Source organism: Convolutriloba macropyga, chromosome 14 (genome assembly GCF_964194025.1).
Source record: "Convolutriloba macropyga chromosome 14, txConMacr16.3, whole genome shotgun sequence".
NCBI lineage: Eukaryota > Metazoa > Xenacoelomorpha > Acoela > Convolutidae > Convolutriloba > Convolutriloba macropyga.
In genome coordinates, this window is record NC_134481.1 from 44,622,299 (window position 1) to 44,635,572 (window position 13,274).

The window sequence follows — 13,274 nt, forward strand, 5'->3', positions numbered from 1 at the left end:
AACAAATCGCAACAACTACAGAGCTACGACGAGTGAAGATTTCACGTACGCATTGAGTGTTTCGACTTGTTGTTCGAATGCCTTTGCCCTTTTTTCAGTCTGTTGTTTGTCCACTCTCTCCTGTTCCAAAACTCTGTTCTGCTCTCGGAACTGATTCTTCAGCTCAACCAGGCCACTTGATGAGCTCACCTCTGAAAATTTGTTGCAAATGAGAACATAACTGACTAAAGTGTTAATTGTACTCAAACGAATGGGTTTGCGAATATGCTTGCCGTTGGGTTTGATATTAGGTAGCTTAACCTTAAGGAAACTAGCCTCACTGTGATGGGGCGCGACATGAAAATTGAGAGTGAGGGAGGCGAGGGGGCTGTAAAGGGACTTGATATTGATACCATCGGGATTAACAACTTTGTCCCATTTTTGACCGAGGATTTCGTTCGAGAGCAATCACACAGGCCTCTGCAACCGAACACTGCTTCAGTGAAAATATCGTTTTGCAGCTACCATATATTCAGACAAAAATTAGGAGCTAACTTTTCTTCAAGTCAAGCAGTCGAGGTGTGTTGTAGTTCTGCGAGGCAGACACTTGCCCTTCAACCTCATCATCTTCCTCTGACGTAATTGTGACGTCATTCGCAGACGTCTCCAGCTGTTCATTAATATCTCCTCCGTTGCCCACAGTTTCCGGTTTAAACTCATGTCTCTCAAGAGAAGGTGTGAATTTGGCCGCAGTATTTTTGGGTTCCAAGGCTGATCCATCCATTAAATCCATTATATCCACACTCTTTCTTTGATCCGGCTTCTTTTCACTCTGCTCTACATTTCTGTAACCAACGAAAAGAGCGTAGAATTCTGTACAATTGATAAAGTCACACCATCAAGAGCACTTTTCAAATCGATGCAACAAAAATTGATCTTATTTGAAAGTGTAACATGTACTCGGTTGTGACCTCGTATTGTAAAAACAACAGACAGCCATTAAATATAATAACACACAGGCAGCAGTTTTTGCCGCTCAGTCAAACAAGAATCAAAACTTATCTTTAACGAAATGAAAATTCGAACTTTGCGTATGAGTTAGCGTAAGTTCTGTGTTTGTACTATACAATTCTGATACCTACTACAATTCGCTTTTCATCACCAGTAGAATAAAATTTTGGGAAAAATTCAAGACAACGAGACGCCTCGTGAGAGCTTGACCTGGTAGGGAAAGTTCCAACATAGTCCATTAAAATAAAACCACAAGAAACGAATTCAGCAATTGCTGCGAAAGTGCAAAGAACGTGCAATCAGCAACGAACGTGCAATTAAGGAAAGTCAAATCCAAAAATAAAATAATAAACAAGGAATGACTGAACGAGGAAGAATATTCTGAAAAACGCAAAAATTAAAAAAAATAGCAGCCAGAAAACATTAAAGACAGACACAAAACAGGTCAAAAATTGATTTAATTTAACCAATTTTCAGACAAACAGCTGGAAAAACGGTAGCACGCAAGTCAAAAAGCCACCAAAACTACCACAAAGTCTAATTGGACCCACAAATTACCGGTAAATTGTACAAATTTAAAATAAAATTTCAAAAAACACGTCTAAGACGTCGAAGTATCCAAAAATAGCTAAAATTGAACCTTAGTCTGAAATATGCTAGCACAATTGTTAATAATGCGAGAAAAATTACTTAGGCCCAAACTAATCGATCTAAAACTTAAAAAAGCCGTACGTGATAAAAAACAATTTCATGATTTCGCACTCTCAAAAATGAGGCATGAAGAGAAACTCTTCCTTCTGCTCTTCAGCTTGGTTCAGCAAATCGATTTTTAGGATGACGTACACTCAAGCAGACCTTATCTCTTTGCATCACAGTAAAGACAAGTCAATTTAAAGATCATACTCCACAACGTAAAAAAACGTATCACACACTCAGTTCAGTCGAAATTGCATGAATGAACAAAAAGGTTATTTGAAGTGAGCGTGACATAATATGGTCGCAACAAAAATTTTGACGCCCGAAAAAGCAAAGTCAGAAAAATTCTGTCAACGAATCGAAATGTCAAAAAACAAAACTACCACATCAGAACAAAGACTAAAGGTGTAACATAGGCCAGAGAAAACGAAGCTGTAGCAAAACCATTGGTCAAATCAAACTCATATCTTAGGAAAAATAGAAACGAGAACTAACCGAACAACAAATCCGAGCAAAATGAAACTACCTATAATAAATAGAAGATACTAAAAAACAAAACCGACTAACGTCGGGCGAATTGCTCTCAAACAACCGGCGAGCGGTTGGCTTTGTCAGTAGCTAGCTACGTTTAGTGAGGCCAGCTTTAGCTTAATTGAAGGGGTGTGAGGTGAGCGCAGTGGGGGGGGTGTGGGGGTCAACTTCTAAGAACCGCCTTTCACATCATAAGTATAGATCTCCAAAACAGTTTCTGTGAATCCCATACTTTTACTTTGAGACCAGTGAGCTGAAAGGCTCGAAGAGAACTTGATGCCCGCTGGTCGCAACCTGTTTAAGCCTTTTCTGAGGACGAAAAGTCAAATGGGTCGGACGAAAAATCGGTCAAGCGAAACCTAGCATAAAAAAGACCAGCAGGACTAATATAATTGCTATAAACTTCGTTTGAGAGCAATTAATAAACATAACCGACTAAACGTCGGAAGAATTGCTCTCGAACGACTAGTGGAAGCTCTAATCAATTGCAGCCTGCTTCAGTCCGGGGGAGGGAGGTGGAGCCTAAATGGGACTAAGAAGCTCAATAGTGGGCTTCAAATAACCACTAAAGGTTAACATATACCACTATTAAGATTTAAAGTAAAAAATGGCACCAGTTTCGGCGCGATTTTCATTTGACTTTTAGTATTAAATTGCCTCCAATTGAATTCAGTTGCTTGAAATTGTGATTGAGAGAGAATTTTAGATCATGCGAAACGCAAAAAGTCAAGGGCGTAAAACCACTCGAAAAGTCAAAATTGTCAAGCGAAAATTTTGCATAAAAAATACACACACGTTTACAATAATTGCTATGAACTTCGTTCAAGAGCAATTAATCATAAACCAACTAGCATAGGAAAAATTGCTCTCGATTGACAGTCGGGTTAATTTAATTCAGGGGTAGTAGCCTAGATAAAAATTTCTTCATGGACGCAAAAACAACAACTAAGGCGAACCACGACCTCTTGAGTCCGATTCTGTCACCTAAACAGAGGCATTAACCACTCGGCTATCAGGGTCTTGTCATGGTCACTCTGTCACACGGTTTATTTGATCAACAAACTTTATTTCGGAGTGAGAGCAATTGAAATCACTCAAAAATCAAAAAGTGCGTGAAAAAGTCACTTGAGAAATCAAATATTATTCTAAAGAAAACCGCAAAAACGGTCAGGCGAAAAAAATTTGCATAAAAAAGACACGCATGTTTACAATAATTGCTTCATTCGAGAGCAATTAAAAAACTAATAAACAGAAATGGCTAATCTTTAAGGATTCATGAATATTTTACAAAAAAACTGTTCACGATGAGTCAGGACAAGCAAAAGAATGGCTATGTTCACTCAGTTATGCCATCATAGCTGATGAGTTTCTTACAAAAGATAGAATGCACAAAAAACTGTATTTGAGAATTAACAAGAAAGTCAAAAAGAAACAAAACTTTCACTATTTTTTTTAACCAAAACCATTAAAACACAAAATGCAATAAAAACAGAAACTGTTCAAAGACGTTTCATTTTGAAACTGACTCTCAATTTCCAAAAACTATAGTATAAATAAAACTGCATTCAGTAGGGTTTTGAAAAGCAAAAATACGCAAAAAAAAACATTACTTAAAATTTTGAATAAAAATTTGATATCGCATTAAAAAATTCACATTTTCTGTGATCAAAACTCAAAAATCAAACAAAAAAATAAATCAAATATTTTGCCGTAATTGCAGAACAAACTTGAAAAGTTTAAAATAAAGTAGCTCCTTTTTAAGCCAAAATTAATGAAAAAATGTATTTTTTATAGTTCTCTGACAAATAAATAATCTTTCTTACTTGGACGGGAGCGGAGTGCTTGGTATTCTATCCCCACCGCCTTCTCCACTCGGAACCACGGCCACTGAAGTTGGAGCGTGAGTCGGGATACCCATACCCGCTTTGAAACCATTCTCAATCTCGTCATCGCTCTCCAGACCATCCGAGTCGAATTCATCTTTGTGATCCGGGTCACTTCCAAAAACGTCCACTGACGCTTCGATATTGTTTGGCAACACATCAACGTTCACTAACGAATCTTCGAGGACAACTTGAAGTTCCGGTTCTTCTGCGTCTAAAGGCTTGTCAATATTCTAAAACACATGCAAAGTTTTTTGTTAAAAAATATTTTAGAAAAGCCGTTACTTGTGCAACTGAAAGACATACATGCATTCCACCGGTAATAGTAGCAGCATTTCTTAATTAAGCGGCTAACACATTTTTAGGGTTTAAAGCATTGTCCGTTAAATCTCTTTCATGGGACAAATTATTCATACTCTAACAGTTTTTCAGGTACATTGTTCCACGAAACGAACCCAATGATGGCAATCGCCATAATTATAGAAAAACGCTTTAAATTTATCGCGAGTGACAAAAATTTGAACACAGTCTCGAACAAATAAAGATGAGATTGCAAACCTGTTTGTCTTTTTTATTCTTGTCAACAAGCCACGAGCCAGTTGTCTCAGTCTGATCGACATCATCATCATCGTCAACTTCATCATCGGCATTTGCATACTGGCCTCCTCCCCCGATCAAATTATTGTTCAACTCGTTCAGATCTTTCTGCGATTCCTTCTCGATGTTATCTTTTTCGTCTGGAATATTAGGTGCGTTTGCGGCACCGATTATATTAAAACCAAGCCCACCGGTAGCTTTGGGTTCAACCCGCTTTATAGTACCAGATTTCGAGCCATCGTTTTCGTTATCCGATTGTTCAGTTGACCCTAAACCAAAACTTAAAAATGAATTCACGAAACGTTAATATGTGAACGTTGTTGATTATTTGACTAGTAAACTGGTCGTTTACAGCGTGAACAAACAAACTGAAAATAACCGGGCGACAAACAGAAGAAACAACAACCGTAACATTAGGCACGCTGCGCTTAAAGCTGTAATATCGAAATTAAAACAACATAGCCGGCAGATTGCCGGAATAGCTGCGAAAGAAAACCTGCGTGCCATATAATAGAGATAGAAACAGATACAGATCTAAATTGAAAAAATCGACGCCGCTCAAAAAACTAGGTAAAAAACATTCAGCGATAAATTAATAAAGCTTGTTAAAATTCATTCTGCAGAAGCCTCTTATTAGGGACCTTTACTGCACAAATTAGTTCCTTAGACCTTCAACAAATTCAAACTAAACTTAAGTTTTAAAGTGCAAAGTCATTTTATTGAGTGAGGTTAGTCACGTATGATCAAAATCTAATCAGGCAAATAACCTAAAAACTTTTGCCAAAGCAAGTGAGAAATGACGTCACGCGCGCAAATGCCGTTAGTGAGAGGAAGAAGTCATTCAGAAAATTTGACCTTTTCAGTTTTGCTGTGTGAACAAATGTAAAACGAAAAAAGAGCGTCAGACGACGAAACAAAAAAAAACAAAGAGCACCGCAATATAGCTTCCCTCAGCTTACAGCTTCGCAGCTATAATAACCGACTAAACGTCGGAAGAATTGCTATCGAACGACTAGTGAGAGCTCTAATCAATTGCAGCCTGCTTCAGTCGGGGGAGGGGGAAGCCTAAAGGGGACTAAGAAGTTCAATAGTGGGCTTCAAATAACTACATTAGAGGTTAACATATACCACTATTAAGATTTAAAGTAAAAAATGGCACCAGTTTCGGCGCACTTTTCATTTGACTTTTAGTATTTAATTGCCGCCAATTGAATTCAGCTGCTTGAAATTGCGATTGAGAGAGTTTTTGATCGCACGAAATGCAAAAAGTCAAGGGCGTAAAAGTCACTCGAAAAGTCAAAATTGTCAAGCGAAAATTTTGCATAAAAAAAAGAAACATGTTTACATTAATTGCTATGAACTTCGTTCAAGAGCAATTAGAAAAAATAAAGTTTAGGCCAATAGCAGCAATTTTTTTGGGCGACAGGGCTAGTTCAACTAAGATTGAAATATGTAGCGCAGGCGGCTTAAAGTACAGCACGTAAAATTCAGTTTACCCCACGCAAAAAAAGTCAGCGGCGAGAAAGTCAAATTGGTTACGCAAAAATTCTGCATCAAACAGAGAAGACATGTGCGACTACAATAATTGCTTCAAACGAGATCAATTGAATATTACTTAAAACCAAATTTTGCCCTCGCAACAATTACGCTGTTATTGATCAAGACAAACTAAGTGAAGACCAACAACAGCATCACTTAGAAATATCCATGGACCTTTAATGAAAAAACGGATCTATTCTGCCCCCCCCCCCCCCCCAGTGTTTTTTATGACCCCAGTTACAAATTGTATGTTGTTATATTGCATGTTACGATGTAAAAAAAGCACGTGCGCCTGGGGGTCAAAAAATTTATGCTCACTAAGCTGAGCCGAAATAGAATAGATCCGATAAAACATCATTAATTCCGCGAGTGCCTACAAACTGAAGCACATTTGAATGTCAATAGATTGCAGCGAAATCCATTTCCGCATAGCAACCTTTGAATTGCTGCTCTATTTAATTTTGAAGGACTATTTAATATATCTATAATAAGAAAAAGGACAGCTGAGAACAGGCCGCTGTGGTCTAATGCTGTTCCGCTGCAATTACGCAGGAACCACAACTAATATTATTATTAATTACTTACCAAAGGTGGAGTCTGGGCTTGACCTTCCGAACATACTATTGTTTTCAAGCCCTCCGTTCAGTTCTATTTGTAACTTTTTGGCTGCTTCTTGCATGTCTTCTTTAGCAGCCTTTGTTCCCACATCTTGAACATTTTGTGGATTCGGAGAGTCCAGTTCATCTTCAGAGTCAAACGGAGATATTGAGGGGGGACGCAGAATGCCTAAAACGACAGAATAGATTCAAATTAAGACACATGGAAAAATAGCAGTAAGAGCTAAAAGTCGGCAAAAGCGAACAAGCAGAAAATAAACTACCTAAATTGCCAGTTTAAACATAGCTGCAGATTGCAGTCTCAAAATACAAAACACAGCCGACAAATTGCCGGAAGATAGCCACTGTTAACCGATTGAAAAACAAAAAGAAAAACATAGCAGGAAAAGTCCTGAAATACAATCCAAAAAATTAGATTAGATGATTTAAAACTACTGTATCTGACCAGCAGATCAATTGAACAACGCCAGCCAAAAAGACAATATCAAAAGTTGGGAAACTAAAATAATCAAACAAACTACACAAAAATAAAATTATCGGTAAAACTCTTCACCCTGAGAGAAGATTTTACCCTGAATACAGAATGTGACCCATTAAAACACACCCACTAACCCACGCATGAAAAATGCAACATTTACTCAAAGTTTCTAAATTTCTCTGTGTTAATATGTTCAAAGCCAATATTTGTATCTTGAATCTGTCCAGTAAGCTATCTCAAAGACTTTTAATTGACCCCAAAAGATAAACTCAGAAATGGTTTAAAATTTTTAAAAAGTTTGAAACAATTGCAAATTTTATTGGGATGTTGCTAAAATTGGCGATATTAATATCTTCAGAACAAATTCATTGTCTTCAAAAAATATCCAATAATCCAATTTCAAGCCTTAGAAAAAATTAACTGGCCAATGCAGATCGATAAACTCCGAATAAGAATTTTGAGAATATGCACATTTTGAAAGATGGAAAAAACTCAAAAAACGTGAAAAAATTTTAAAAATTAGTATAGTATTGTGCGTGTTTGCAGTACCAAACCATATAGCTCACGAAAAAGGTCATGAGAAAAAGTATGGCTGGCAAAAGACCTTTATCAACTTTGACAAACCTCAATTTAAGACTACTGATCAAACAAAAAAAAGTCGAAAATGACGAAAAATAACGTGAAAAAATGAACCATTTCGGGCTCAGAAACTCCTGAAAATGATCACTTAACCTTGTATTAAGGCCTTTTCAGCAGCTGCACGAGTCACAGCACTTAAGGGACTACTAAATCCATCTAAGGACCTCTAATGAAATTGATGCCTACTGAGCTTTACCTCTTTATCCGAATTTGAAAGCTGAAAGTCACGGAAAAAAGTGTGAAAACAGAGCTCCAATACAAGCCAACTTCTTTGGATTATAAAAAAGAACAGACAGAAATTGAGAGAATGTTTCCCTAAGTTTCAAAAACTGTTCTGACTCGGTGAGCAGTTTCAGTTATTTTCTAAAACTAAACTTAATTCAGCTTCTAAACTGAAAGCTATTAAGATTAAAACTGATGTTAGAAATAATGGCTCTAATGAACTTCGATAACATATTGCTCTATGACTTAATGACCGGGCTTTATCAGTTATCCGGTTTATCTTAATTTTGCTATTTTCATCGTATTCACTGCAATGCTCAATTCAATGCGTGAAAGAATTTAAAATCCATTCAGTTGAAACAGTGAAGCAAGTCACGAGTCAAATGTAAAAATTCTGACTTGAAAAAAAAACTAAATAGAGCCGGCAAATTGCCGGATTAGCTGCTGCCAAAGACTTGCCTGCCGTATAATATAGATAACAGATACAGAGGTAAATTGAAAAAGTTATCCGCGTCGCCCAAAAAGCTATTTAAAAACATTCAAAGATCACATAATAAAGCTTGTTAAAACTAGTCCACAGAAGCCTTTCTATAGAGTACTTTTATTACACACGACTTCCTTTCACCTTAATTTAATTCAAACTAAACTTTAAGAGTGTAGAAGTCATTTTATTGAGTAAGATAAGTCACGTATGATCAAAATTTATTCAAGCAAACTATCTGAAACTTTTTACTAGAGAGAGTGAGGTCACGCGCGCAAATGCCGTTACTGAGAGGAAGAAGTCATTAAGAAAATTTGACGTTTTCAATTTTGCTGTGTGAACAAATGTTAAACAAAAAAAGGCCTCAGACGACAAAACAAAAAAGAGTAACGCATTATAGCTCCGCTCAATTCACAGCTTCGTAGCATAAAAACGTTATCAGCAGGTAGAATGCAATAAAAAACATTCGGAACAATCCCAGAACCGACAGGAAGCGTCAAAACTTCACAAAAACCGTACTTGCAGCCAAAACCAACAACTTTTGACCGAATACAGTAACTTTTTAATACAGATTTCATTACAGAACATTTAAAATTCACACCGTTGTCATAACGAGAAAGAATTGAACATTCACATCATTAAAAAAAATTAAATCACAACATCATTCCGTAACAGTACAGTAAATCCACATAAACTTAAAACAAGACATACTATGAAACATTCGGCAACGTTGAAAGACAGCCAAAATTCGTAGGACGATGCTCAGATACTGATACGCTAAAAATACCGACAGGGCTATTATTGTCATGAAACAAATCATATGCTAGCTTAAAAAACGAGAACTCCACAGTCAACTCTGCGCGCCAAGACACATTGTGAAATCACAAAACAGATGTTCTTAAAACTAAGCTGAAACTTTCAATCAAAGGATGCTATACTTCATGAATCAAGATTTTTTTGGAGTTGGAGCAATTATAAAAAACAAATCTAAATATAAATCTTATTGGATACAACTTAAACAACATGCGTTATCTATTGCTAAAACAAAATTAATCAGGAAGAAAGACAAAAGAAACAGAATAATACAAAGTCAGAAAATCGTTTAATAGTGAGACTGAGGACCCACGTTTTTATGCAGAGCGTACAATTCAGTCAAAACCTTAAAACTAATTCCAGTAAAATCTCAGAGCTGCAATATAAAAAATCAATTAAACTTCAAAAATGAAAAAGAAAATCTAGGAAACTAACTGGTATAGTCAGAGCAACTAAAACTATTGTTCTCGGGAAAATTCCAGAATGACATATGCTGGATTGTGGAGAATATGAACATTGTTAAAAATAAAAACTCTTTTTGAAAGTTAAAAACCAAATTGAAAAAAGTAAAAAAAGTAGAAAAACAAATACGTTTCCTTATTTAGCATTCGATGCTCAGAACAAACACATTGCAATCGTCCTCTAAAGACAAAAGAAAAAGAAGAGCAAAAAAACTGAAACATTAAAAGAATTTCTGAAAAAATATATATTGTTAAAATGATAACTTTTCACTGTAATTCAAAGACAACACCAATAAAATTTCCGATTATTAATAATACGAAATTCCTGAAAGAGCAAAAAGACTAATAAATAAAACAAAATACAAAACAGAAAAAAAATTAATAAAAATTTCCCATGATAGAGGCGTTGTATGCATGAAACATTAAAATGGAGTTGCCATATGCTCCATATGACTTTTGAAAATAAGACCTTTGAAGGTCAACACTGAAAATGCATGTGAAAACATAGCCGGCAGACTGCCGGAAAATAGCCGCCATTGACGCGACTGATGCACATTCGGATTGAAACAGGAAAAAAGAGATAAATTGACATTTTCTTTTGTTTTTTTTTCAGTGTCAAAAAGTGTTCTAATTTGGCGTGCAGTTTCATTTGGATTCTAAAACTACAATTAATTCAGTTTCCAAAATGAAAGCTAAATAAGCCTAATACCAATGTCAGCTAGCAAACACTCTAATGAACTATGATAACCTAATTCTCTCACTTAATGACCGGGCTTTATCGGTTTATCCCGTCTCTTTTGATTTTGACCTTTTGACATTGACAGTATTCACCACATTGCGTAATTGAATGCGCGAAACAAATTTAAAATCCATTCAGGTGAAACAGTGAGTGAAGTAAGTCAGAAGTCAAAAGTGAAAAATTGTGACTTACGTAAAACGATAAACGTGATCAAAAGGTAAAGTGAATTAAAAAGAAAACAAAAAGGAGAGCGCCTAAATAATAGCCGTTGAGAGGCTATCGGCGGCTATTAAAAACCATAAAGTAACTGAAAACTTGACAAACATGGGCCATTTTACACTTGTAACGCATTGTTAGGCTCTCGAAAACACTGTGGTATTGATATCAGTACATATTACATATTAAAAAGCAGCATCGACTAAGTATCATTGTCACAAAAACCAAAATGGATAAAAACGTCAGAAAACACGTATCTACATACTCCTTTATGTCAAAAACATTTTTCATCGTCGAAAAGACATTCACTGAACGCAGCGCATGGATCACAAAACTTCTCCCGCTAAGCAAAAATTTGTTCACCATGACAGCTTTTCTCACTTTCGATATTAGGTCAAAATGTCGCATGAAAAAACTACTTCCTGTAATAACAATAAAACACCGATAGAAAACAAATACTCCTCCTGCAGTCGTAAAAAAACGAGAGCTCCTAAATGCTAGCCGCTGAGATGCTGACTTCGGCTATTAATAAAAAGATTGATCAAAAACTTCAACTCCTCCGATCATGCTTAGAGAAAAGAGAGAGGAAAAGTGATTTTGAGAGTGAGGTTAGGTACATCTTTGACCAAAAACTTATCCACGCAAATGAACAAAACTGGCTGAATACGAAAAAGGACGTTAAGTAAGCATGACGTCATGTAGTCGTAGCAATAATCCTGACGAAATGAAGTAAAAAAAACAGAAGAACAAATCCTTAACTATACCTCAAATAGTTGAAAAACTAATAACTTAACAATGAATACTTTGACAGAAACAAGTCTCTGACGAATTAATTAAAGCATATGACCCAATAGACGGAAAAGAAAACATCAAAGCAAAAAAAAACAACTTTAAGAATCAAATTTTAGTTTTTCTAACAAGTTATGACATCAAAGTCATTCAAACACGTTGCAAATACTAAAATATAAAACTTCAAAAAATAAAAAATATTTAACCTTATAGGCACAAAAAAATCCTTTATTAATTACAATCAGGGTGCCCGTACCAAAAACATCAAAAAACGAAAGAATTATTAAAAAATTCACGGCAACCGTTCGGAATTCAAGCTTATTTAAGCATAAAACGGGGGCTGTTAAAATCCGTTGTCATTGACATAAAGAGGCAAGTCAACATGACGGGTAAAAACTAAAAAAGATACTTCTATGAAACGCATTGCCCAAGTCACAAAAATAACAATAAATCGGTAAGCTTAGATAGGTTCCAATTTCCGCTTATTAAAATCAAACAGGACCTGTCATTAAAGAGACTAAATGCCAGGACTAAAACAAAAACAAATGCGGGTTAACTAAAAAAACTTATCATTGATTAAAGATTAAACCATCAACTATTAACTCAAAACTTCAAATAGATTCACCTATGCTTCAATAAAAATCCGAAGAACAAAAATAACGGGTAACACTAATATTTTTTTAGAAAACATAGCGATAAATTTCAGAAAACAAGATTAAAGAAATTGAATAAATGGACTAATTTCTGCCTAATTAAAAAAACCAGCTTGACCTATTAGCAATGAGAATAAGCGATAAAACAAAAGGAACGTAAAGACAAAACTCTCAACTCACTATTTTATGAAATAAGATAATAATAAGTCACAAAGACAACAACTATGAACTCGAAACAATAAATAAGTTTACTTATGCCTCGTTAGAGAAGACCCATCGGACCTATCATTAATGATAGTAAGTGCCAAGACAACAAAAAGGTCAACAAATACGGGCAAAACGAATTTTATATACTCGACATTTAATAACATAGGTGGCAGATTGCCGGAAAATAGCCGCAATAGACGCTTGTGGCCTTTCAAGCAATTGAAACAACTGAAGAAAGATTGATCACCAGTCCTTTAATTGACCACTGCACTTTTTGGGTTAGATTCTGACTGTCATTTTTAGGACACACATACGCTCTATACGGAAAAAACCCTAATGGAGCTTTTTCAAAACTAATGTTCGATATTAAAATTCAAGACTATATTACTCAGGAATTAGTGCATATAATTTTGGCACTATTTAGATGCACACTATTGACCTTTAATTAGTAAATGTTCATAAAATTTAAAGTTCCATAAGTGAGTTCAGAAGACATTTTTTTAGTGAAGTAAGTCACGCAATAGACCTAAAAGCAGAACAAATGACGTCACGCACACAAATTTTAACTGTAAAGCAGTAGAAGTTACTGTAATCGAAAAAGTCAATGGTCGCAAGAATCATCGATGGAGACGGCGAATCAAAAAAACACAATGTCCCTAATAATAGCCGCTTTCGCTTCGCGGCAATTAAAGAAAACCACGATGACCCCAATAATAGCCGCTA

The 13,274-nt window shown here is 35.7% G+C and overlaps 1 protein-coding gene across 2 annotated transcripts in view; it reads right to left on the minus strand.

Moving 5' to 3' along the window:
* Positions 1 to 13,274, minus strand: part of LOC142353605 (uncharacterized) — a 105,847-nt gene continuing 92,573 nt past the window's right edge. For both annotated transcript variants that reach the window (XM_075405891.1, XM_075405892.1), the window contains 5 exons: positions 6,822 to 7,022; positions 4,659 to 4,966; positions 4,041 to 4,333; positions 535 to 824; positions 1 to 191 (listed from right to left, as the gene is read on the minus strand). In XM_075405891.1, the coding sequence (XP_075262006.1) occupies positions 16 to 191; positions 535 to 824; positions 4,041 to 4,333; positions 4,659 to 4,966; positions 6,822 to 7,022 (1,268 nt within the window). In that variant the 3' untranslated portion in view covers positions 1 to 15. The remainder of the gene's footprint in view (positions 192 to 534; positions 825 to 4,040; positions 4,334 to 4,658; positions 4,967 to 6,821; positions 7,023 to 13,274) is intronic.